General features: G+C 45.5%; 7 protein-coding genes across 7 annotated transcripts; 4 read left to right on the top strand and 3 right to left on the bottom strand.

Moving 5' to 3' along the window:
• Positions 1-1591: 1591 nt before the first annotated feature.
• Positions 1592-2106, top strand: FPRO_15854 (uncharacterized protein; the record flags this gene model as incomplete). Its single annotated transcript, XM_031224768.1, has 2 exons — positions 1592-1948; positions 2002-2106. The coding sequence occupies 2 exons, from the start codon at positions 1592-1594 to the stop codon at positions 2104-2106; spliced, it is 462 nt and encodes a 153-aa protein (XP_031089995.1).
• A 957-nt stretch (positions 2107-3063) lies between these two features.
• On the top strand, positions 3064-3804 carry FPRO_15853 (uncharacterized protein; the record flags this gene model as incomplete). The annotated part of the gene is made up of 1 exon (XM_031224767.1): positions 3064-3804. The coding sequence occupies one exon, from the start codon at positions 3064-3066 to the stop codon at positions 3802-3804; it is 741 nt and encodes a 246-aa protein (XP_031089994.1).
• Positions 3805-7325: 3521 nt separating this feature from the next.
• On the top strand, positions 7326-8668 carry FPRO_15852 (uncharacterized protein; the record flags this gene model as incomplete). Its single annotated transcript, XM_031224766.1, has 2 exons — positions 7326-7563; positions 7623-8668. 2 exons carry the CDS (start codon positions 7326-7328, stop codon positions 8666-8668), a joined length of 1284 nt encoding a protein of 427 aa, XP_031089993.1.
• Positions 8669-9370: 702 nt separating this feature from the next.
• On the bottom strand, positions 9371-10668 carry FPRO_15851 (uncharacterized protein; the record flags this gene model as incomplete). The annotated part of the gene is made up of 3 exons (XM_031224765.1): positions 9371-9894; positions 9939-10424; positions 10497-10668. 3 exons carry the CDS (start codon positions 10666-10668, stop codon positions 9371-9373), a joined length of 1182 nt encoding a protein of 393 aa, XP_031089992.1.
• Positions 10669-12498: 1830 nt separating this feature from the next.
• Positions 12499-13153, bottom strand: FPRO_15850 (uncharacterized protein; the record flags this gene model as incomplete). The annotated part of the gene is made up of 2 exons (XM_031224764.1): positions 12499-12848; positions 12940-13153. 2 exons carry the CDS (start codon positions 13151-13153, stop codon positions 12499-12501), a joined length of 564 nt encoding a protein of 187 aa, XP_031089991.1.
• Positions 13154-14569: 1416 nt separating this feature from the next.
• Positions 14570-18073, top strand: FPRO_15849 (uncharacterized protein; the record flags this gene model as incomplete). The annotated part of the gene is made up of 1 exon (XM_031224763.1): positions 14570-18073. The coding sequence occupies one exon, from the start codon at positions 14570-14572 to the stop codon at positions 18071-18073; it is 3504 nt and encodes a 1167-aa protein (XP_031089990.1).
• A 1681-nt stretch (positions 18074-19754) lies between these two features.
• FPRO_15848 (uncharacterized protein) lies at positions 19755-23201 on the bottom strand (the record flags this gene model as incomplete). The annotated part of the gene is made up of 3 exons (XM_031224762.1): positions 19755-21859; positions 21931-22695; positions 22754-23201. The coding sequence occupies 3 exons, from the start codon at positions 23199-23201 to the stop codon at positions 19755-19757; spliced, it is 3318 nt and encodes a 1105-aa protein (XP_031089989.1).
• Positions 23202-23437: the final 236 nt, after the last annotated feature.

The raw sequence follows: 23437 nt of genomic DNA, 5'->3' as shown, positions 1-23437 counted from the left end.
CTTCACTCCATGCACGGCCTCACTGGGCAAGCAAAAGATCACCGCAATATGGCCAGCTGTCTATAGAAATTGCCCTGTCACTACCTGAGATCATCGCCAAGAGTGCTCTAGTCCTTTGAGATTACCCGTTAGAGAACACAAAGGTTGGCAACTAGAGTATAACCAAGTCTATGTTTAACATGATTGCTGTGTTCCTTTGTATCAAATGTTAAAAGTTCACGCTGGCCAATCAATTACACCATTTGAAATGCGTATCTCGAGGCCTTAACTTATAATTAGATCCAATATTCTCGCATTGAACCCGATTCTAGTACAGTATATTGAATATTCGAACATTCAAAGGCTCTTTGCTGATTGCTGATTGCTGATTGCTGGTGAATTAGGACAGAGCATTAACATATGCAGCACTGCTGGCACTTCCTTTAGCGAGGCCTTTGCTTCATTCGAGACTATTATAAAACCGCAAGCTCGCATCTAGAAAGAGAAGCTCCAAAAAGAAGCAGAGCATTCTCAAGATTGCTGAAGAGATTGAAACGATAAATGAAGCTGTTATTGTAAGACAGTCTCACTTGGTCAGTACGAAGCTTCCTTCCACGAATGACGACGTTGCTCGAAGTTCTCTCTGCTGATTCAAGGTCTCAACCATGAGGTTGCTCGTATGGCTATCGCGGCGCCTAGGTTTGATTATTCCAGCATGGGCCGTCCTTGCAGATGAGTTTGCTGCCGCTATCTATAGAAAGACAGCAAGCTCAGGTATACCTATGTAATCCATAATAAAGTCAAACTGCGTATTGTGATGTAGCACAGCCCCATGACGGGGAGCCAATGCCGTGAGCATAGATAAGGCATCATGTAACCTTCCCGCGGGGTTGTAAGCAAGGGCGGTATTGTGACCGTTGAAACTCCATGGCAGTTCAGGCCGGACTAGGAGGCGGTAAAACAGGGCGTCAAGCAGGGGATCTTGGTCCGTAGCTGTCGCTTTCATTTGCGCTGTAAAAATATAGGTACTGTGAAGAAAGATTGTGAGGTCTCACAGAAGGAAACAGATCGTAGTCCGGAGAGGTTGGGCAACAATGGCCACCAGATAATAAGAATAATAGGCCTCCCGCATAAGAGAGGAGGCAAGTAGCCCACTCGGGCTAATACAGCTGCGACATGTTATCACCAACAACTGTGACAATTACCCCATGGTGGTAAGTCCAATTGGTACTAATGCTATCTCTCACCTTGAGAAATAGCACTTAAGTGGCCGCCTCTTTTTGAAGCCTGTTGGCTTTTCGGTGGGTCTCTCTCGATGAGTAAATTTTGCGTTGTCCTGCTCCCAATTATTGGTTCCGTGGCATTGTATTCATCATCGTTACTGCCGCTGTATGTTGGAGGCCCACCAAGCGCTCTGTGCTCTCGTGAAAGATCTCTAAATGATTGGGGCGATAAGCCGAGCCAAGTCAGACAGTGGGCAGATTAAAGAGAGCGACTGGCCAACAAAATGAAATGCCTTTGACTATCCTCAAAATCTTTGTTGTCGAGATATTAGTCTATGTTTAACAACCCCATCATTCACTCAGCAGTTATCATCTACAAGAAAATCACCATGAGTCAATCTAGGCTGACCAGCCCAGACCGACTGCGTAAGATCGACCAGCTCCGCGAGAAAAATATTGCTACTTACCTTGCCCTACCCCAATTGGTCGCTGTCGGGGACCAAAGCTCTGGGAAGTCATCTCTTTTAGAAAATCTAATTGGAATCCCATTTCCGCGTGGCCAAGAGCTTCGCACTCGTTATGCAACTCAGATCACTCACCGTCGCGATGTTGTATCTCGTATTACTATCAGTATTATTCCAGGACCAACTGCTCCAGTCCAGCAAAGAGAGAAACTCGAGAGTTTTACTAAGGAAGTGCACTCGACTGAACAGCTCAACGCTGAGTTTCCAGACATTTTAAATGAGGTACAGATAACATCAACTATCTTGGAAATTTGATGCTGACTCTTAGGTAACAGGTGAATACACTTATGGAGATCAAAACGCCCAGAAACCCAGGTGGTGTCAAGACGTTTACTGAAGACGTGTTGAAAATTGAGAGATGTGGACCAGATGAGGATTAGGATTATCTGATAGCCATCGACGTTCCCGGAATCTTTCGTATCACCGCTCAAGGAGTTACTACAGATAAATAACGTCAGTTAGTCGAAAGGATGGTCAAGAACTACATTCGCGATAGCCGCACAGTAATATTGGCTGTTCTCCCATGCAACGTCGATATTGCCACTTAGGAAATTCTGGCATTCGCCGAAGAGGTCGACCCATTTGGCGAGCGTACACTGGGTATTCTCACAAAGCCTGATCTTCTCAAAGAACGAAGTGCACAGGCCGTCGTCTGCGACCTGGTCCTGGGTAAACGGCGACCTCTCACCCTTGGTTACTATGTCGTTAGGAGCCGTGGCGGCGACGAGGAAGATTCTGACGGGGGTGCCGACTCGCTGCACCGTGAAGACATGTTCAAAGATGAACCTTCGACCTCTCTGCCAGATCACAAGGCTGGGATTAAGGCTCTTCGATTTTGCCTTCAAGATCTTCTTGGACAGATCGCTGACAAGGCATTTCCTAAACTTCGATCCGAGACGCGTCGCAAGCTCATTGAGAAGCAAGAAGAGCTGGCGAGTCTTGGACCTCCACGCCAGACAGGACGACAACAACAGCAGTTTCTAGTCAGCGTTGCGAGCAAGTTTTAGAACATTGTAAGAGCAGCGTTGGATGTAGACTACTCAACAAACCAAGCATTCGCGGATGATAACTTACGTCTCATCACGGAGGTAATCAACACAACGGATGAATTTGCTGTCGACTTCGAAGCTAGTGCGCACACTTACATGTTTCAAGCGATAAATCGGAAGAAAGCTCCCGCACTGGAAAGTCCTCCACCAATCCCTTCTGATTCTAAAGATGAGGATGAAGGAGATACTGATGAGGAGTCATCTACCCGCTGTGATCTTGACTTATATCCCGATCTAGAGGGTATCATTATAAGAAAAGGGTTTTCACATCGACCATCGATAGGAATCATGCCTTGGATCACTCAAATGCATCGACGTTCTCGAGGTGTCGAACTAGGTACCTTTGGGCCACGAGTTCTGTCCAGTGCCTTCCAAGAACAGCCTATCTACTGGCAGCAGATGGCAACAGAGTACTTGAGTAAAATCATTTTGTCTGTCCACAAGTTCATACTTGGAGCCCTTGGGAAAGTCTGTCATGATGCTCGTATTCTCGATGGGCTCATATCTGGCTTGATGGGTGATCTCCTTGCGAGGTATAAGGATGCCATGAACCGAGCTATTCACTTGGTTCATATCGAGAGACACAAAAAGCCCTATACGCTTTCCCACTACTTCAATGAGAACTTACAGAAAGCACGGAACGATCGCATTAATAAAGCACTGAAGAAAAAGGCGTGGAATGACCAGAATACTGGGCAGCAAGTTGTTAAGCTTGACGATTTTTCATCAGTGGTAAACAGCCATAGCAATACCCAGCATACAGCAGAAGAGATACACGATATTCTCCGGGCCTACTATAAAGTGGCACGCAAGCGGTTCGTCGATAACATCTACCACCAGGCCGTTAATCACTGCTTGCTTTCAGGCCCATCAAGTCCCTTGATTCTATTTTGTGAACAGTGGGTGCTGGACCTGAGTGATGAGAAGCTACAATTGATCGCGCGTGAGTCACGCGCGACTCAAGGAAGGCGTCAAATCTTGCAGACCGCGCTGCAGGACTTGGCAGAAGCTATAGAGATTTTAGGATAATAACAGCAAAGTATCTTTTAAAAAGGAAAAAGTTACATAGTATAAGTTTTTGTTTTCATGTTCGTATTGAATAAAACGAGAATACTTTACATCACATAGTATTCCAAATTCCAAAGAGCAAATGCGGGCACGCTACTCCTGCTTCTACGACCCAGACAGTCTGTTTACATCACTGATTCCTGACCATGCCTGATTACAATCGGTCCCCACGAACTTGCAATCCGAAAACTATCGATTCGTCAATAAATTACTTTTCTTGGAGCGGGCCGCTCCAAACGCAAAGAATTAGGCGAAGAGGTGTAGAACAGTATAGACTAGCTGCTTATCTGGACTCTCGACGCTCTGTCCTGTTATAATTGACAGGTGCGAAGTGGCATATCCTATTAATCAAACTGGTTACTTCTCTGAGTCCTACTTGTCTGATTTCCCCGCCTTATTTGGCGTTCGATCGAGACGGTTTTGATGACCTTTATGGGGTTAAGCAATATGGCTCAAGCACGACTGCAGTGGTTCTGGTAGCAGGGACTGATTTATTATCCATGGAGGTTAAAAATATACAGCCCATTCCATTCTCAACTATGTTCAAGGCAACGGCGTAACCAAAACTGTATTTTGACGACTCATAATATGACTACCCTTATCTCAAGCTGCGTACACAATGGCCTTATCATCAGCTATATGGTGAATTATATGATCAGTTACCCACCATTAGCCCCCTGTGCCCGGACTAGCATGTGTCCAAGTCTGCCTTGTTCACCTCGGCGGAAGAACTGTTGCGTCTGCAGCGGGTGAAATTGGACTCTGGCACGGACCCCAACGAACTTGATAACGACCCTTGCAATTCCCTTAATTAATCCCGCATGTCATACTACCGTACCCTGCCCAGCGTTTAACCAAGGAAAAAGAGAATTGACGGCTTCCAAGGTTCAGATTGCGCATTTCAGATGACTGTGCGTTTGAGGCTAGGGTAGTTGATTGATAGTTAAAGCTTATGATATCTCAACGAGATATATCAAGCCAACACACTCAAAAATACCAATTAACTTTAGGCTAGGGTAGTTGCGGCCGTTTTACTTTGTCACTGGCACTAGTTGGAAGATAGAGACTTGATGCCAGAACCAGTCTAGTTTTATATGTCTGAGTTTCGTTTTCTCTCTGGACAAAGTGAAGCATTAGCGTGCCATTGAGTACAGTCTGGGCGAACTCAGGGCTGATTTCGGTCGTGTTACTTCCTGCATCAAATCCGATAGGCAGTCTTCCTTGTCTTCGTGAACCTTGCGGGTTTTGATAATGAAGTAAATGCATCGCGAATTGTTAAATCAGATTTAATAAGAGACTTGAGTCCCGACCAGACCGGCCAGGGCCAAAACCTAATTTGTCTGATTTTACAAAGGCATATACAGCCTTTCATTGCATGGAGAGGCATGATAGAAGTGGTAAAAGATATAAGGTAAAGACGCATAAACCCGTCTACGCGCTTAAAGTTATTACAGCTAATTCGGAGTCAAGATCATGCACCTTTGATAATTCCCCTATGGTATGTCAGTAATGAAATATTGTTCGAAATGCCTTTATCAGCTATTATCAGCTATCTATATTTCTGGGCTTCTTTACTAACGTTATCGATTATATCCATATTGAACAAAGCTTGCGCAAGCCATCATCTTTCCTTGTTATACACACCCACAACTTCCTTATGAATATCTTCAACTAGCCCCGTCTTAGAATTCAATCCGTACATGGAATTTTTTATATGGCCACAGGCAGTATGCCTAGCCACGACTAACAGCGATAACTGTGCGGCCACCAGATCGTAAGACTTCCTATGGCTCTCTTCAGCAAACTACTGTATCTGACTACAGTCCCTTGCCTCAGCCCAAAGGTTTTAGGAAGCCGTTATGTAACACACAGCCTAGACACTTAAAAGGGAAAAGGGACAGGCAAAGAAGGACTGAGGTAAGGCAGAGTAAGAAAACTGAATTTAATCTGGGATACTAGTCATTCTTCAAGCTAAATTTCTTTTCATTTCTTCAAGCCAGGCTCATTTAGATGATGGTATGAAACTCTGAACATTCACCTCATCTTCTGTTGAACGAATTGCCTGTCGATGATAAGTCCGTCCAAGAATCAACTACAAGAGACACAAAACTAATTTAAGCCGAGACTTTATCTACTTCCCTCTTCTTTCTTTTTTGACCTTGGTGACACTCGTCCATATGACGTTTCAAATTATCCTGTCTTGTGTATACCTTGTTGCATTCAAGGCATGGTCCACCTATAGGAGGGTAATTGGTTTGCTTAGCCCACGACCTATGGTTGCTCCACACATGGCGCTTGATCTGCTTTTCTTCACTAGCGTCTCCCCAAGAACAGTCACTCTTGGGGCATGTCCTGTGTTGTGCCATATGCCGGCTGAAAACAAAGAATAATATTGATCAGCATACATCCAATAATACCAAGAAAGAACCCCATTCAAGATGATGGTCAAGAATGGCCACGTACTCGTGTTCTTCTTTGTTGGCAGCTTTATGTTTGCAACCTTTCCAATTACAAGCGAGGCGCGGTTTTCTTTCTTCCAGGTCTGTTGACTTGTTGGAGAAATCATTTGTGTCGATTGAAGGGGGACTCGCCGGCCCAGACTGGTCTGCGGAAATAGTGGATTGCGAGACTGTTGCATCGCCAGCAGGTTCAAACACCGTTTGCATCGCATCTTCAGCAGCGACTGTGGGTCGCTGTTTGTTCGATTGCAAATCACCAATTGCTCATGCGTCATGGGATGGTGCAAGCAGCTGAAACAGCAGATGCTCTGGCGTCGTGGCCTGCATCAACAGACTTGGATCAATCGCGCCGTAGTCCTGATCAGAGGTTGCATTTGCGTAGTCGGGTAGAGCGTTTGCATGATGCGCCACAGAGTCTAGACACTATGGTTCTTTGTATTGCCCTTGATCCTGTGCTGGTGCATTATCTCCGCTCAAGGGTGGATTTTGGGCACCATGGCGAAATGGATGGTTAGCATGGAAAGACATATCTTTCGCAAGTCTTGACTTGGAAATGGAAAGTCTCCACGGACCAAAAGTATCTGCTCTCAATGCAGCGATAATCAAAAGCCTTTCATTTGCAACAGTTAACGTTGAAGAACGGCCATCAGGATAGATGCTGATGTGAGCAGGGAACCTTATCAACAGAAGTCCTAACAATACAAAGGTACATGCTGGAGGCCGGGCACGTAGACCCCTGCCGCATCTATGATGACATCAGTGGCTTCCAGTCTCTCTCAGTAATGCCCCATAATTGTTCTCGGCCTCCAACATGATTATTGTACCTAGCGTATGGAGGGGCTCGGGGTACCCATTTGCAAGCTTATCGCTTTAAAAGACCAAGATTTACAGTCTATTGATATGAATATAACGTCACAAAACGGTGCCATAACCGGCGAGACCCATAAGCGCTTTGTGAAAGTAGCAACCCTGCTGTCTCTAATTGATCCGGTCCGAGGTGAACCGACAGTACATAGCCTCGATATGCACCCCCATGAAAATGCGCGAAAGATAGAAAGTCTTCAGAAGAAATTCCTGGACTCATTTGCTCTAATCAGCTCAACTTCTGCTAAAAGCGGCGAGACAGCTTCAGCTGTGTGTATGGAACAAGGGCATCCTACAGGAACTGTCTTGCGACTTGCTCGCAACCTTGGTGTGCCTCAACAACTACTTCAACGTCTAAATGATGTATTGGATGACCTTGCTGCTGCTTCTTCAACAGGTATGGAACGAAGCTCGCCCTCAAAAACATCTACATTCAGTTGACAAGCAATGGCACAGAACTGCCGACTCAGGAAAAAGAATATCAGCTCCTACTCAAGATTGTTGATCTTGCACGTTTGAGAATTGAAAGTATCTTGCAAAGACTCCGTGATCCAAAAACTCAACGGTGCACTAAGGGAGTGGTCGACACCCTGCGAAAAGATGCTGTCCTCTCCGACGACCCCGAAAAAGCCGGCTTCGCGACATGGATGGAACGTCTTCCGGTTCTGATGTCTCTTGAACCCAACGCTGAATCTACTGTGTTGGTTCCTCACATCAAGTGGGCATCACGGGCGAAATGGGTCTACTCTGAGCATCTTGAGGCATTATTTTGCCAAGGTGAAGAAGAATTACCAGACTGGGTCTTTCAGATATACAAGCTTGGTCGATATTTTGCAGCAGCAAAAGCGATGATCAAATTAGCGATCAAGCAGCCGTTCCTTTTTACGTCAATTCACATCGAAGTGATTGATGCCCCAGATCAAGAACGATTCACCCTGGGGAACGATTTGGCAGCATTGAAGACAGTCATTCAGAAGCTCACCAATGTAGACCATGATAAGCTCATGTCCCAATTAGGCCAAATCTGGCTCACAGGGGACCCTGAGCTACGGTTCCGTCAGGCTTGCCGTTTGACATTAACAGTTCATGCAGAAATGCAGATACTCAGTTTTTATGACCACCATCCTGAGCTAACGCCACGACTTGCTTTCATGGGAACGAGTAAGAAGACTTGTTTCTTGTGTCATCGATTTATGTCCCGCCATCCGCTACAAATGAGCGCCTCAGCAAGTCACCAAAAGCTGTATCCATCGTGGATGCCTGCTCCATGCTTCATATCTGATGTGCGTAAACGCAATAAAACGTTGCTTTGGGAGCTCAGCAGACATCTGGAGGATACTACTGCTCGCGATCTTGAAACAAGGTTGGGGATCCGTCGTCGGAAGAATCTGGATTCAACAGCAGGTCCATCGCTTACGACATCTGGAAGTATTGCTTCGGATTGGTGGACTAGTGGATTGGCAAACCCTAACAACATACTGGACCTGAGTCCCTCTGTTTAATGCGCATCCGCTCAGGTGTCAGCCTCACTGATCGGTTTGGTTAGAAGCTAAGGCCTTAGTACAAAGTGAGTTTTCGTCGCTTGGGATAGTTTTGGTTTTCAGCTCAGCTATCAGCGCGTTGAAACCTCAGCTAAAGCTGTGACTGATTTAGCATAAGCCCTTTAATTTCTTGTGAGTTATTGACCCTTAGTTAATCTGCTATATAGAAGATATTTAGAGATACAATTTGGAATAAATCTTCTAAAAAGATATAAGAAATATTTCACTACTATTGAGTCTAGAGCTATAATCTTTGTAAACCTAGATATTTAATATAGACACTAAACTAGCTCTTATAGATATGTAGTAAAGACTTAATATAGCACGTTGTCTTATCTTATATACTAAGTAGTTTATAAAGTTAGGTATTTGTTAAATTAAAAAGTAATTTAATAGTTTTAGTAGTGACTAAATATAAATATAATTTACTAATTGTTTATATAATATCTTATATAGTGGTCTAAAATAATTATTTAATAAAGTATAATAATTACTCTCTTTTAAGTTGCTTTATACTAGATGTTATATATATATATATCCTTTATATTAAAAATTCTTATAAAGCTATAATCACTTTAAACTACTATACCTATCTACCTTTTTTACTAGTTTTAGCCTTAATTTAAAGGAAGTAACTATTTTAAAGCCATATTATAAGCCTACTCAGAAGCCATCTATATCCAGGGTAAACACTTTAGCTTCTAAGAGATTAATTACAGGCTCTAGGTGAGCCTGTAAGCGACAGCAGTGAAACGTAAGTTGTTTGGGACTTTTGTTTGGTTGTTCGTCATCTTCTGAATCAAACAGGCCCCTGTCCTTCTTTTTCCGACGGGATGATAAAAATATGTCTTTCTGCAACACCCAAACATCCTCTTTAGACTCCTTGAAGGACGAATTAACTTGATCAGATAGATAAAGATGATTATCCTCTGATGGGAGATAGAGAGAAGGCGAGTCAAAGTGTCGCACCGTCTCAAGTGCTGAGGACAGACTCTGGTTGTGGAAAGGCCTTGCTGGACGAGGCGAGTGCAAATTCGTGTTCTTCATTTGCTGAGTCAATGCTCCAATCATCATGAGCCTGCATGCAAGGACACGACAAGACCGGCCCGAGCATAAGTTGTCTAACAGATCATCTAACTGTGCGATGAGATCTTCGACAAGATCTTGTCTCTTTTGCTCAATTTTATCTGCTCCGGTAAGTATCGTACTTGCGAGATGATGATGAACATACCGACAATATCTGGACGCATAGGAAGTCCTAATGTATCTATAGGCCCCGTACTGTGCATGATTGCCACTCTTGTCGCTTGCTTGAACTTCTCATCCAGGCCGAATACCGATGCAATGAAGATCCATTGTACCAGCTCGTCACACATTCGACTCGGAACTGACTCAGATAACCGATTAATCCATGCCTTGACAAAGAATGATAGAGCGTCATGGCATTGAAGGTCGTCCACAACCTCAGCTATTGAGACTATCCTCTGAAGCGTGACGTCGTCTGGCAAATCTTGAGCTTGCGCGTGTATCACCTTCATGACCATCCTAAGAGCTTCAGGATCAAATAAAGGCCCAATTTTCCAGTGGTAAAGGCCATCAACTTCAGATTTCTGAGTCTCACGATAGTTTCTTTGGAACATCGCTTTAGCACGGCGAGATGCTACTGTAAGGTGTTTCTTGGATACTTTCAACCTGAGCTCGGATACCGATTCGTCTCCTAGATCAGTAGGAAAATAAGTCAGTTCCTATATAAATATGAAAAAACTCTCCAGACGATGTTCTCTCAGACCTTCATGACAGTGGGTAGTCCCATCTGTGCTGGAGAAGATGGAATGGCTATCTTTATGGTCTGGGTCTTCGGCAGCCACTGGCTCATCCACGCTCTGGGTAAGCACAGGCAAATAGGAGATCGTAATCAAGGTATCTCCATCAGGGTCAATACTTTCGTAAAGTTCGGTCATATTTGAGCGTGTTACAATGTCTTAGGTAAAAAGAGGCACTTGCGACAATCCTAAAATCAAGCTGTAAGCATTTCACAAGTCAAGAGGCTCAGTATGTGTCACGCAGTCAGGTTAGTCTATAAATAGTACTCGAACTTTTGGAGTCATGCCACACCGTTCCATCACTTAAAGCATAGCTCGAATGACGTGGAATCTTTTATGTGATGATTAATTCTTTGCAATGGCAAGTGCAATGCACCACGACCAACATGATTCGACGCCCTACCTATCACAACTGCAGTTGGCGGCTCAGGCTCCACCTGCGGCTGGCCTCATTTTCGTAGGACTACACCACAAGTCGGCTATTAATGACACTCAGTTCTTACAATTTCGGCATGTCTCATTGTCATATAAGGCTCAACCAACACAGAGTGGGTCTTTTGAGTCATACCTAGAAGAAATGTAAATTTGGTCACTTGCCATCGATATGAACGCCCTTGAAAGCGAGCTAACATGTCTACCCCTCATTTTTCTTATGCCACTTATGCGTTCTGCATGTAGTTTTTACATTTCCCAGGATGGTAGGCCCCCTGTACCAATGATAAGGAAATTTACATCGAACAACCTCCACCATCCCATTTCACAGGGTAGATGTAGATAGGGTTTCATTCTTTAAACATTGAACCGAGGCCAAAAAAAGCACTGTTGAATTAATATCTTGCACTATTCTCAGGAGTCAATAGCCCATGTGCAGCACTGAATTAGACTTGGTGCGAAGGGTTGTTGAATTGTTTCTATCCAAGCTTTTGCGTGACTGACTTGATACAGAAGATAAAGACAACCTCAGTAGGTGCCTCTTTGTCCGGGCCTACTCCCTGCTCCCAGCCTTTATTGCTACATCTATCTTTTTCTTGGCTCTATATGTAACCTGCTGCCTTCGCTACTTTTTCTTTTTATAGAAGCCACGGTTTCCTACTTTAGTTATAAATAATTTAATAGTAATTAATTAATAGAAGCAGAAGTTATAAATTAAAGTGCTATAAATAGTTATATTTTATATTAAAAAAAGTTTTATAAATTTCAAGTACTTAAGATATTAAAGTTAACTATTGCCCCTGCAAAATAGGCTATACATTTTCCTGAGTCCCTGCTTTAATGCCTGCTATTTTTATACGGCTTCTACCTTATAGCAAGAAATATACTGAATCAAGACCTATTCGTACTCCTACTTCTTGTTTCTGGCATCATGCAAGGGAGCTCATTATGAACATATTATTATAACTGTAGTTTTTTATTAAAGTAAAGATAATTCTATCTTAATTTTTAAACTCTAAATATTGGGGTTCCAGCCTACTAACGCCTGTAGACCAGCAATAGCGAGCACTCCTTCCACCATTACCAGTGGTAGTCAGTACAGTAGAGTATCTAAAAATCTCTTTCTTTGTGGTTTTGCAACTGGCATATCAATGCTAGCATCCCATTCCGTCGTGATAAATCCGTAGTCCCAAATCTTTCATCTTATCTGGGCACTCCGACATAATGCATGAACTCATTTCGTGTCTTCCTCTTCTGCTTGAAACATCCCAGCATGCAGCTTGTCAGAGTTGTGGCGCTGGTCTTCTCAACGCCACGCATCACCATGCACAGGTGGCTAGACTCCATCATGACGGCAACACCTTGAGGCTTGAGGATGGCCATAATGGCATCAGCGACCTGCTTCGTCAGGCGCTCCTGTATCTGTAGGCGACGAGAGAATACCTCGGCAACTCGAGGAAGCTTTGAGAGGCCGATAACGGTTTTGGAGGGGATGTAACCGATGTGCATCTAGAAGAAAGAATTAGCCGGCATATCTCAGAGTCCAGTGTACAGGACATATTGATGGAAAAGAGAGCTTTCCTTTCCTGTAAATGGCACAAGATGGTGCTCACAAAGGCTACATATGTCGATATCTCTCACAATGACCATCTCCTTATGGCGTTCATGGAATAGCGCGTTATTCACAACATCTTCCACATTGGCATGGTAGCCTTTGGTGAAGAACAGCAATGCCTTGGCATAACGCGAAGGTGTATCCAGAAGGCCGTCACGGCCGGGATCTTCGCCGATGCACTCTAACAGAGTTCGCACAGCACCTTGCATCTTTTCTAGGCGTAATGAAACCTGTTCTTGACTATCTCCTTGACGGGTTATGTTTTTGGTCGCTGAGAAGTTCAACTATTAGTGGCAATACAAAGAAACTTGTACCTATAGACGCAAGACGGCCCAGTAAAAAGCAAGACTATAATAACTTACAAGGATCTCTAGAACCGGTCATTGGGCCGGGCGACTTCTTGTATTGATCCGGGACACTCGAAACCTTGCTGTCAGCTATGGCCCCAAGGCTGCTGACCTTTTGTTTTTTCCGTCTTTTGCGCCCATCTCGCGTTGAATTCTCGCTGATTGGGGAAGTAGCATCGTTGGGGGCCCGTCTCTTCGAAAGGACGCTGCCCTTTTTGGAGCTAGCCATGTGAACTGTTATAGACCGAGTGGGAACAGAGGTGTTAGGTAAGGTATCTCATGGAAGTAATTCTGTCGCCACGTGACGTGAAAGTCCGCGACTTAGAAAGGCTTGGAAAACAAACAAATGAAACTGACCCTGCGGAAAGACTGCTTCTTAAGTAAGTAAACTGGCGGATAAAGGAACCGGGGGGTAGATGTACCATTATGGTTTATCTTCTCACCTGCTGTTAATCAAACAGAGCGCATTCGCAACCATACATGTCTCTCCTTTCACCCTATCAGCTTTGAAGCTGGCTGATACATGTACCATTATATGTGAATGAAAGGTGAATTACAGTCATCCAAGCCCATACATCTGGGGGATTTGGCTCAAGAACCTCTTCTCCGAAATGGTCACTCTGTTGTACTTCTGCCGGAGGCCGGCTGCTAATATGTTGTGTGCGACACCATAAACCTCCTATGGAGCATGAGAACTGTCTAACTCGGACTGAATTGCTCCATGCTTACGGGTGATATGTATAGCTCGTGTCATGAATGTGGTGCTTTCGCCCGCATGGATACGATGAAATGCAGTATGTTGACACTCAAGAGCTGATGTTCTTTGTGCCACTAGGTGTAGGCTCCAATCTTGGCAGCTTTCAGTATAAATTATTCACTCGATTCGTAAAAGGTTAACTGTCGTTGTCACATTCTCTTAGGATTTGACGGCAGTCAATGGTCCCTTCTCCATTAAGTGCTTTGTCTCCGTTCCCTGCAGAAATGAATTTCAATTTCCTATTGCGTAAAACCTATTGGAATGGTGCATGATACACGGAAATATGTGTTGCACTTTTGTCTTGTAGACAGGATGTAATCCCCATGTACTTTGATACGGCCCCTCTTGAACAGCCTAAGAGAATCACCGCCACGTATTGTTAGAACATCCGGCCTCCTGCATGGTAAGCCATGCGGGAGGCCGGCCGACACAGGTTTTTTCGCGGAAGGGATCACACAAACTCTTCAACATACCACACGGTAAACGTGTTCTTCGTTGATAGGGAGAGTTGAAACCCTTTCGAATAATGAGGGGGCTGACGTGGCCACACATCAACGTTGCCAAGATAACGTAACGCCAACGCGGACATCAAAGTTCTACCCACCATCCAACAAGGACTTGCTCATCTCATTAACTCCTGAAGTAAGATTTTCCCTGATAACAGAAAGCATAAGAATAAGAATCAAAATCAGGTAAATGACCGGTTAGTCAAAAATCGAGACATTCTCTTCGATAAACCAAAGATTCTGACGTTTCCATTACACCCAGTATCGAGGCAGATAAGAAGCGGCAACAGCTCCGTAGCTACACAATTCAGCTAAACCTAGCCGTCACCCATACACAATAATACTCCATTATCTCTACCGGCAACAAAGCGTGTAAGCTGATATGGCCACTCTCGACACCCTGAAGCAAGCCCTTAGGCAGACAGCGAGGGCGACAGCACCGCACGCAACGCAGCCGTTGTCCCACGTGGAGTACAGCGCCGGTTTCGACGTCCTTTTTCAAGGCTCGGAAACAACGACATACCAGAAATTTATTGTTCCTCAACTCTCTTCGCTCCTACGTCGTTTACTGAAGTCGCGGGGTTATATCTCGCTGCTAGAAATCGGACCTGGCCCAAAGAGCGTTGTTGGATACTTACCCTATCATATCAGGCGCAAAGTCAGGAGATATGTTGCATTCGAGCCTAACGACTTGTTTGCCATAAGACTAGATGATTGGTTTCACCCCATCTCAGGAACAGAGCCTCCTCTGCCATGCCTGGAACGCCGGCCCGATATTCATCAGATGCCATTCACACCAGACAATGACAACAAAAACACAAGAAGCGGTACAAGCGTTAGGACAAGTGATGGTGAGAAATTCGATGTCGTCTTATTCTGCCATAGCATGTACGGCATGAAACCTAAACGCAAGTTTATTGAACAGGCACTGAAATCACTTGACGAACACCCAGAACCGGGAATAGTGGCGGTGTTCCATCGTGATGGCGACTTGAACCTTGACGGCTTGGTGTGTCATAGCACGGCGTCTTTCCCTACCGGTGTCGTTCGGGTAGCAACCGATGATGAGAAAATGGACCGATTTACTTCTTTTATCGCGGGCTTCACCTTCGCAGATGCGAAAATGGACGAAGCTATTCGGGGCGAATGGCGTGAGCTATGCCACGCACTGGGTCGTTGTGAAAAGGCACACCCCGACCATCTCTTGTTCGGTTCGCCCAACATGATGGCCACTTTTACTAAACATGCAATTACATTGCCGGACTTGATGGCACAGATGCCATTGGTGGATAAAGGCAGGAGAATTAAAAACCAGGAAGCCCGCCTCCACCGTCCCGCATCGATTGTTAGACCGAAACAGATTCAGCACATCCAGCAGTGCGTGAAGTGGGCCCTCGAACAAAACGTTGGTCTGACTGTTATAGGCGGAAGCCATAGCGGCCAGTGCCTTTGGCCTAACGTTGTCGCCATTGACATGGGTGCTTTTGATCAAGTACACACGGTCATAACTGAGACGGAGGGAGAAGGACCCAATCTCGATTCTACACCCCTGGTTATCGCGGAGGCTGGCTGCAATACTGGAGACATCATCCGCAAAACTATGGCAGTAGGCTTGACGGTACCTATGGGAGCCCGCCCAAGTGTAGGGTCAGGACTCTGGCTGCAGGGCGGCGTTGGACACTTGGCCAGGTTGCACGGGCTTGCGTGTGACGCCATCGTGGGTGCAGTAATGGTTAGCGTTGCCTCTGGTCAAGTGCTATACGTCGGTCGCGTACCAAGCAAGTATCGACCGGCCGGTGCCATGAAGTCAGAAGATGAGAGCGATATATTATGGGCTTTGAAAGGCGCAGGGACCAACTTTGGCATCATTGTCAGCGTTGTATTTGAAGCTCATGCGGCCCGAACCTATTGCGTCCGGAACTGGACCATCCCCCTAAAAGACGATCATGAAGCGCGGCTCAAGCTTCACGAATTTGATCAGTGTACCAAAACTCTGGCTCGGCACTGTTCCGCGGATGCCTATTTGTATTCAAATAACGCGCAGATACATCTTGGCGTGACGCTGATCGAATCTGCTACGACTAAAGTTGCTTCCCAATCGCATACGCTCATAGACTCATCATTGGGGCCGGAAGCTAGTCTCGAGACCGTTGATGGCGTCGGCCTATTCGAAACCGAAATGTACGTATCCGGCATGCACGGTGGACATGGTGGCGGCAAGACGGCCTCATTCAAGCGGTGTTTATTCTTAAAACAAATCGGGGCTGTGGACATCACCGACATCTTATTAGCGGCCATAGAGACTCGTCCGTCTCCGCTCTGTTACATTCATCTGCTTCAAGGAGGTGGGGCGCTCAGCGATGTAGCCGATGATGCTACTGCTTTCGGCTGTCGAGACTGGGATTTTGCCTGTGTGATAACTGCTGTCTGGCCTCGTGACCAAGGCGGAACTGAAGTTGCTCTAGATGCCGTGCAATGGGTGTATAATGTGGCCAGAGACTTATTGCCTTTGAGCAGCGGAGCTTACCGTGCGGACCTTGGGCCGGATCCCAGAGATATGCCGCTAGCCGCCATGGCCTTCGGACCAAACGGACCGCGCCTGGCCTGGCTTAAGGAGACCCTAGACCCGCGCAAGGTGTTGGCTTACGCCTGTCCGCTCCCAACACCGCCAATAAAACAGAAACTTATTATTCTTGTTACGGGAGAAAGCGGGGTTGGTAAAGACTACTGCGCTGATATTTGGGTCTCCATGTTTACTAGATATGCCCACAAACACTGCAAGGCACGCAAGGCCAGCATCAGCGATACCACCAAGGGAGAATACGCAGCAGCTACCGGTGCAGACTTGAATGCTCTGTTGGTGAATCGCGCTTACAAGGAACAACACAGACCAGCATTGACGGCATTCTTCAAGGAACAGATGCGCCAACAACCTCGGCTTCGCGAGAAGCACTTCCTGAATGTGGTGTCCGGCGCCACAGATACGGATGTACTGGTAATCACCGGGATGAGAGATGAGGCACCGACTGCAACCTTGTCGCATTTAGTTCCGAACAGCAGATTGCTTGACATTCGCGTCACAGCTAGTGAAAAGACGCGACAAGCTCGCCGGAAGTGCCGAGTCAATGCAAAAAATCTACATGATCATTGCAACAATGACGATCGTGGCAGCAATGGTAGTAATTGTAAGTCGAATTCAACGATGTTGAACTACCGCCACAGTCTTGTCTTCGACAATGAAGCGACGGGAGACGACGGCGCCAGAAGGTTTGCGGATAAGTACCTGCTTCCCCTCCTCCATAAGGACCTGGAGCGACTAGCTACTATGGTGGTCCCTGTGCCCGACTTCCCACGCCCAGGCATCAGTTTCCGACATGTGCTGAACGTCGCCCAACGGCAGGGCGGGTTGGCTTTGTGCACTTCTCTGTTACGGACTCAGTTCAAAGGTGATTGGGGTAAAGTTGGAGCGGTGGCCTGTTGCGAAGCGGGAGGCTTCGTGTATGCATCCGCGTTGGCCCAGCAAGTCAACGTCCCCTTGGCGCTAATCCGCGAAGCCGGGAAGCTCCCCCCGCCCACCGTCTCTGTCAAAAAGCCTTCATCACATATCTCCGGCTCAGAAGCTGAGGATGTAGGAGGGAAGAGAATCGAGATGAGTCAAGATTTGATTCCTAGGGGCGCATCAGTGGTCGTAATAGACGACGTACTTGCCACTGGAAAGACGCTTTATGCAGTGCTTCAACTGTTGGCTGAAGCAGGTATTGGTAATGAGAACATCAGCATCATGGTTGTAGCTGAATTTCCAGTTCACCACGGCCGAGAACTACTATATCATCATGGCTTTGGTGATATCAGTATTCAAAGCCTTTTGGTTTTTGATGGGGTCTAGGTGGGAAAAGAAAGACGGGATCTCGAGAGTGAGGGTTAGGGTTAAAATTGAAACTTCATCTATCGACTGCCTTTGCGATCAAGAAGGATCATAGTAAAAGAGATCTTTAAGTCCTATAGTGGAAGTAGGCTACACTCGACTAGCCGGTCGGTACCACGAACTCGTAATGATTATTGACAAGAAACTTCGGATTGAAATCACAGTAAAGAAGTGGGTGACGTATCAAAGCTAAAGTAGGTGTTCCCAAGCGTGAGTGTCGTGTATGCACATCGTCGATCGAACTGGGACAAATCAGTTGCTGGGGAATGGATTATATGGAAATAGGTCGGACATAAACAGGGGTACATGGCAATTAGGAATAGAAGAGCAGGAAACCGATATGTTCTGAGATAATCAAGAGGTTTCACATTATTGATGTGATTTCAATTCTGCTATAGAACCCCTGCTACCAAGAAATCGATACTGGTTCAACGATCACAATCATATATGTGCGAAAACTCGGGGATTATGAGTCTGGTCATCTTTACTTGTATCTGTGGCCACTGTTCTCTGTCACCCACTGGGCGCAAAATGAGTGACCGAAGCTTGATTGAGATTCAGGCACTTGATCACTCCATCGACGATGGATCGGCGGTATTCAGGCGCCGTCCAAGATGCTCCAGCGCGTACAGAGGCTATTACCTGCTTGCGTATGAGAAGATCAATGATGTGACCGTCCCTCGGGCTTATTGCGATGCGTTCTGGATCGCCATGAAACACAGAGATCAGGCAAGCGCCAGGACAGTCGCAGAGCGAGAATTACTACCCTGCATGCTTATCAATCTACATGTCAGCCGGGAGGGGAGGAAGCTACAAAAGCTCTTCAATGACTTATCTCGGTAGGTTTCTCATAGCTTGACCACAAAGAGTAGGTATCCACAGTAGAGTAAATCAACATGAAAGACGGTGACTTTAAAGACTGGCTTTCGACCGAAATAAGTATATCAATCGGCAATGTGTTTACTTTTGGCACGAGGTAGCATTTCCGGTGTTTGAAAACTTACCTGACGAAGGCAACGTCGATCATGATATCTTCCAAATTGAGGATGGAATTTCTCATCGTCCTTGGAGGTATGGGGCTTTCTTGGGTGAGATAAGAACTGCGGAGATTTTGCTTGGTATAACACTCTTGGTCAAAGATTGAATATTCCCATTGCTTTGTAGACTAGCCAAGTTTGGAGAGGTAACTTCCGAGAGGCTCAAGCTTGGATTCACTGTCGTTGTACTCTATACCAGAAATCAGGTGTTTATGGATTCTTCCTGAGGCCCATGCGGCTTGAAACCTAATTTTAGGGAGCACATTCATAAAAGTGATGCCAAGGGTTCAAATACATATAAACACTAAATACGGAGAGGTTGTCTCAGTTCCACTTGGTCCAGTTTCTCGATCTCTCTACTATCCTCAATTCCAAATCCATAACACTCTCTGGTTTTATTTAGCGATAAATGTTTTTATATATCTAGTGTATCCTCTAATCTCAAACTTGACTTGTTCTTTCGTAGTTTTACTTTGATCTAAACTTATGTTCTAAGTGTGTTCACACGGGATCCCTCCTGTTCGTGAAATAATGACAGTATCTTCATTTTTCGGATCTAACAGGGCTTTGGGGACACACACTGATAATTTTAACTACAATCCCTATTACTGAGCATCCTCAAAATCCTCTTCTTGACCAGCAAGGACCCTCTCAACTCGTCTTGTATCTGGACGCAGGATTCTGTACATCCTCGAAACCACAGGAATCGGTGGAAGTACACCATTCTCATCATCGCTCCTTCCTCTGCATGCTTTGATAAAGTGTAATTGCCGACCTGCTATTTGCCAAACGAATTTGGCATGTTGATGATGCCTCTTAAAGGTGAGACTAGCTTTGAGAAGATCCCACGGTTCTAACTCTTTCGAGCGACCTACCCCATTTTTGAGTGAGGATGCCATCAGAGATGCAACTAGCGAGTCGCTCTCGATATTCGGTAAGATGTCTTTCCACCGTTCATGAACAGGGATGACCTTGGTCAGGTAGTGTTCTTTGCCAGACATCACCTCCCCCCAATATGTCCTACATTCATCTATTTCTTGGATGAGACTTGACCGAAAGTCTTTGAACCAGCAGGAAGATGGATCGAATAGTGATGTTATCTGGTTTGCTTGGTCCTCAAAATCGTTCCAATACCTAACAAGGTCTGGATCAAACGTGGTGAGCAGTGGTTTATCGTATCCAATGCCAGAACACTTTTGGTAATCACAAAACTCTGTGATCGCGTCCTGTATCCGCTGGTGTATTCTAAGTTTGAGTAAATCAATAATATGGTTGGAGGTAGCTAAAGCTGCAAGGTTGTCGGTTTTATAGCTTGGAGCTTTCAGGAACATTTTGCCACCACACAGCTCTTCCTTGATACGACACCAAATATTGTCGTCAAATTCGAATCCGCTTTTCTCTTGGTCCACGAGCGCACTTAAAAGCAAGCTCAGTTTGACGACTATCTCGTTTCCAATACTGCTCTCATGATAAGCTAGTCTTTCTTTGTAGCTTGTGCAAATGCCCATGAAAGAGGGGTTAAGATGAAAGTCGAAGGCTTCTTCCAAAAACATGTCCAGATAGCGAGGCTTTCCGTATCGGGATGCTAGACTTCCTAACGTCTGATTGTTGGGCTGGAAGTACTGCTCGAAATTTTGCGGCGAAGGCATATCAGTGCTCTTGAAATTGTCGACTATGTCTGGGTCCCAGCAAACCCATGCCTTATCTCCGTCATAATCCCCCCCTGAAAGCTTATTTGCTAGTGGCTCGTCGCCTAAAGAAGAGAATATGATGACATTTTTGAAGTGTCGTAGCTCTGGCTTGAACACAGCATTTACCTTTTGAATATCGCTTGGTAGATGTGCTGGGCAGCGGCCAACAAGCACGCTAAATCCACCAAGGTCATCAAGGGTCTGTTGTCCATCATCAAATGCCGGTGAAAAGCACAGCTGGACCTCATTTGGCGCCAGGACCCCCTGGAAGTCGATGGTCATCAATGCCGAAGTTGACTTGGCAATCTTGACATGAAGCTTGGTTTCCATATGTTTCCAACGGTCTTTTTGATGATCGAACATCATACTATTGAGGAACTCGAGCCTCGTTGGTTCAAAACCGCCGTCAGCAAGAAAGCTCATTATCCCAGGCCAGTTTGAAGGTAAACCTCCCACAAACCATGATGTGCCATCTTGCCTGTCACCAAATGTGGTGTAGGAAGTTCCATGGATCCACTTTCGAAAGACCTCCGGTGTTTCTATGGCTGCTTTGGCATTGTCCAAGTCGTTACGAAGATGCTCATCTATGCGTTGGCAAATAGTTGTCCGCATGAGTTTTCGATCAACTGCTCGCTCTTCCAAGATTGGAACGAATTGGAGATTCAGAAAGGCTGGTCCCGTGTAAGAAGAAACGGAAACTACATCCAAGGTTCGATGGGCGGGATCTGACCAGTTGCAATTCCATTTTTGCTGCGATGGATATATCTCGATCCAGCGCTCATCTGGGGAATAGGGACTTAGATCCATCATCCAGAGCCCTTTCGCCCCACCAATCCTAGCTTGAATTGCTGCTGGGAGAAAGTCCAGACCCATGACATCCCGCACCTCTCTCATAAGCAGCTGAGAAATTCTTCCGATGCCGTCGTTCATGGGCGTACCGTTTGAAGATTTAACATCTGTATGTATGCACCGAATAGACTTCTCCATGAGCAATACAGTTGGAGTTGTTTTGCTTAGGCCTATAACATAGGTGTATGGTGTATTAGCAGTGATACTAGTTAAGAATATACAAAGGGAAATGCGATGTTACCTAACGAAATTCGATGAAAGAGCTTAATATAAGGCTGATCTGCGTTGGAATCAAGCTGCAAAAGCCAGTCCAGTACATCATACCTGTCGCAAAATGAATCAACTGACGTGGAAGCTGATGGACGATTGATCAGACTAGCCTTTGCAGGCATATTAGAGCCAATGTTGAATCCTTTCACGTGCTCTGCGAACAAAACAACGCGCTTGCCGGTTTTCTTAGGTGCGACTAAGCCGAATTTCCCTTTTCTTGATTGTATTTCCTCGATGAAACATGCTACCCATTCCTGAGTCAGAAATAGATGTCGCTCTTGGACTAGCCATCTGGCTAGTGCTCTCTTTTTGTCTTTGTTTTTAATGATTGTCGCGCATTTATCGCTAAAGAGCAGCTGGAGTTCTGTAAAACGATTGAACCCAAATTTTCGACGAAGTCGGGAGCTTTTTTCAGATACAGGTTTTTCAAGCTCCAGCATTGGTTCTTTGTTTGGATCGTCAAAGTGCAGCCTGGCCTTATACTCTACAGCTCTTTCCGTGTTAATATCCTGTCCATGGCCTTGGTCCCATACTTCTCTATCACACTTTGCTGGCAAAGTTTTATGACGGAAGCAATTGTGCTGTTTCAGGGCTTTCCAGAAAACATCCTGATCTCTCCATTGTGAGAGATACTTCAGGGGTACGCCTTCTAAAGTCAAAGAACAGTGGCATGCAACACGGCAAACTTCCCATTTGACTATCATCGGTGCGTTCTCCATCTCTGTAGGGCATTTCGCTGGTTTATGATTAGTGTTTGTACATAACACTGCTGCATGATAAAAGGAAAGGCATACGCCATATGAAACCGAAAGGTTCTGTCAGTGTGACTCCCTTGGAGATCTTGTCACCTGCTTCTTCAGGATGATGAGCTCTTATGTCACAGTCTCGCATGACCGAAGACCGAGTCAGCTGATCATATTTGGGGTTAGCTGTGTTGTTCCGTGTTTCGCTCTGACCGTAATCTATAAAAAGCTCTTCCATTGCATCTATAATTGAAGATGATGGAGAAATGTCTTCCTCGAAGCTTCTCGGAAGTTGTGGCTCGTCAGAGTATGCATGATATCGATTATCATCATCGGGGGTAGATGTTACAAGATGAAGCGAACGCCGATGGTCGTTGTTGAAGCGTATGTTGTTAACGTTAGCTTGCTTTCTGTATGGATTTGAAGAAGACATTCTGCTGTCAGCAGGAATTCCATCGATAGTAGCCATTGCCTGAATCTGTCTCTGGTGCGCTTCCATCTTCTAGATGGAGCTGGAGAATGAAAAAGAATTATCCCTTATGCCTTGGTGTCATAAGCTCTAACTCTCAATCCATACTAGCATATTGAAAGACTAAAGTAAATACGAGAAAGATTCTCCTGTTAATATATAAGGCGGCTATGCCCCATCCCCTCACGGAAGCTATCTTCACCACGTGTCTGGTGGGCCTCCTGCAGCATTAGTCGTATGACTTTTTGCACCAATGTTCTTCCAAC

The sequence above is a fragment of the Fusarium proliferatum genome, assembly GCF_900067095.1.
Source record: "Fusarium proliferatum ET1 genome assembly, contig: FPRO_scaffold017, whole genome shotgun sequence".
In the NCBI taxonomy this organism is placed as follows: domain Eukaryota; kingdom Fungi; phylum Ascomycota; class Sordariomycetes; order Hypocreales; family Nectriaceae; genus Fusarium; species Fusarium proliferatum.
This window is presented reverse-complemented; position numbering and strand designations above follow the sequence as displayed.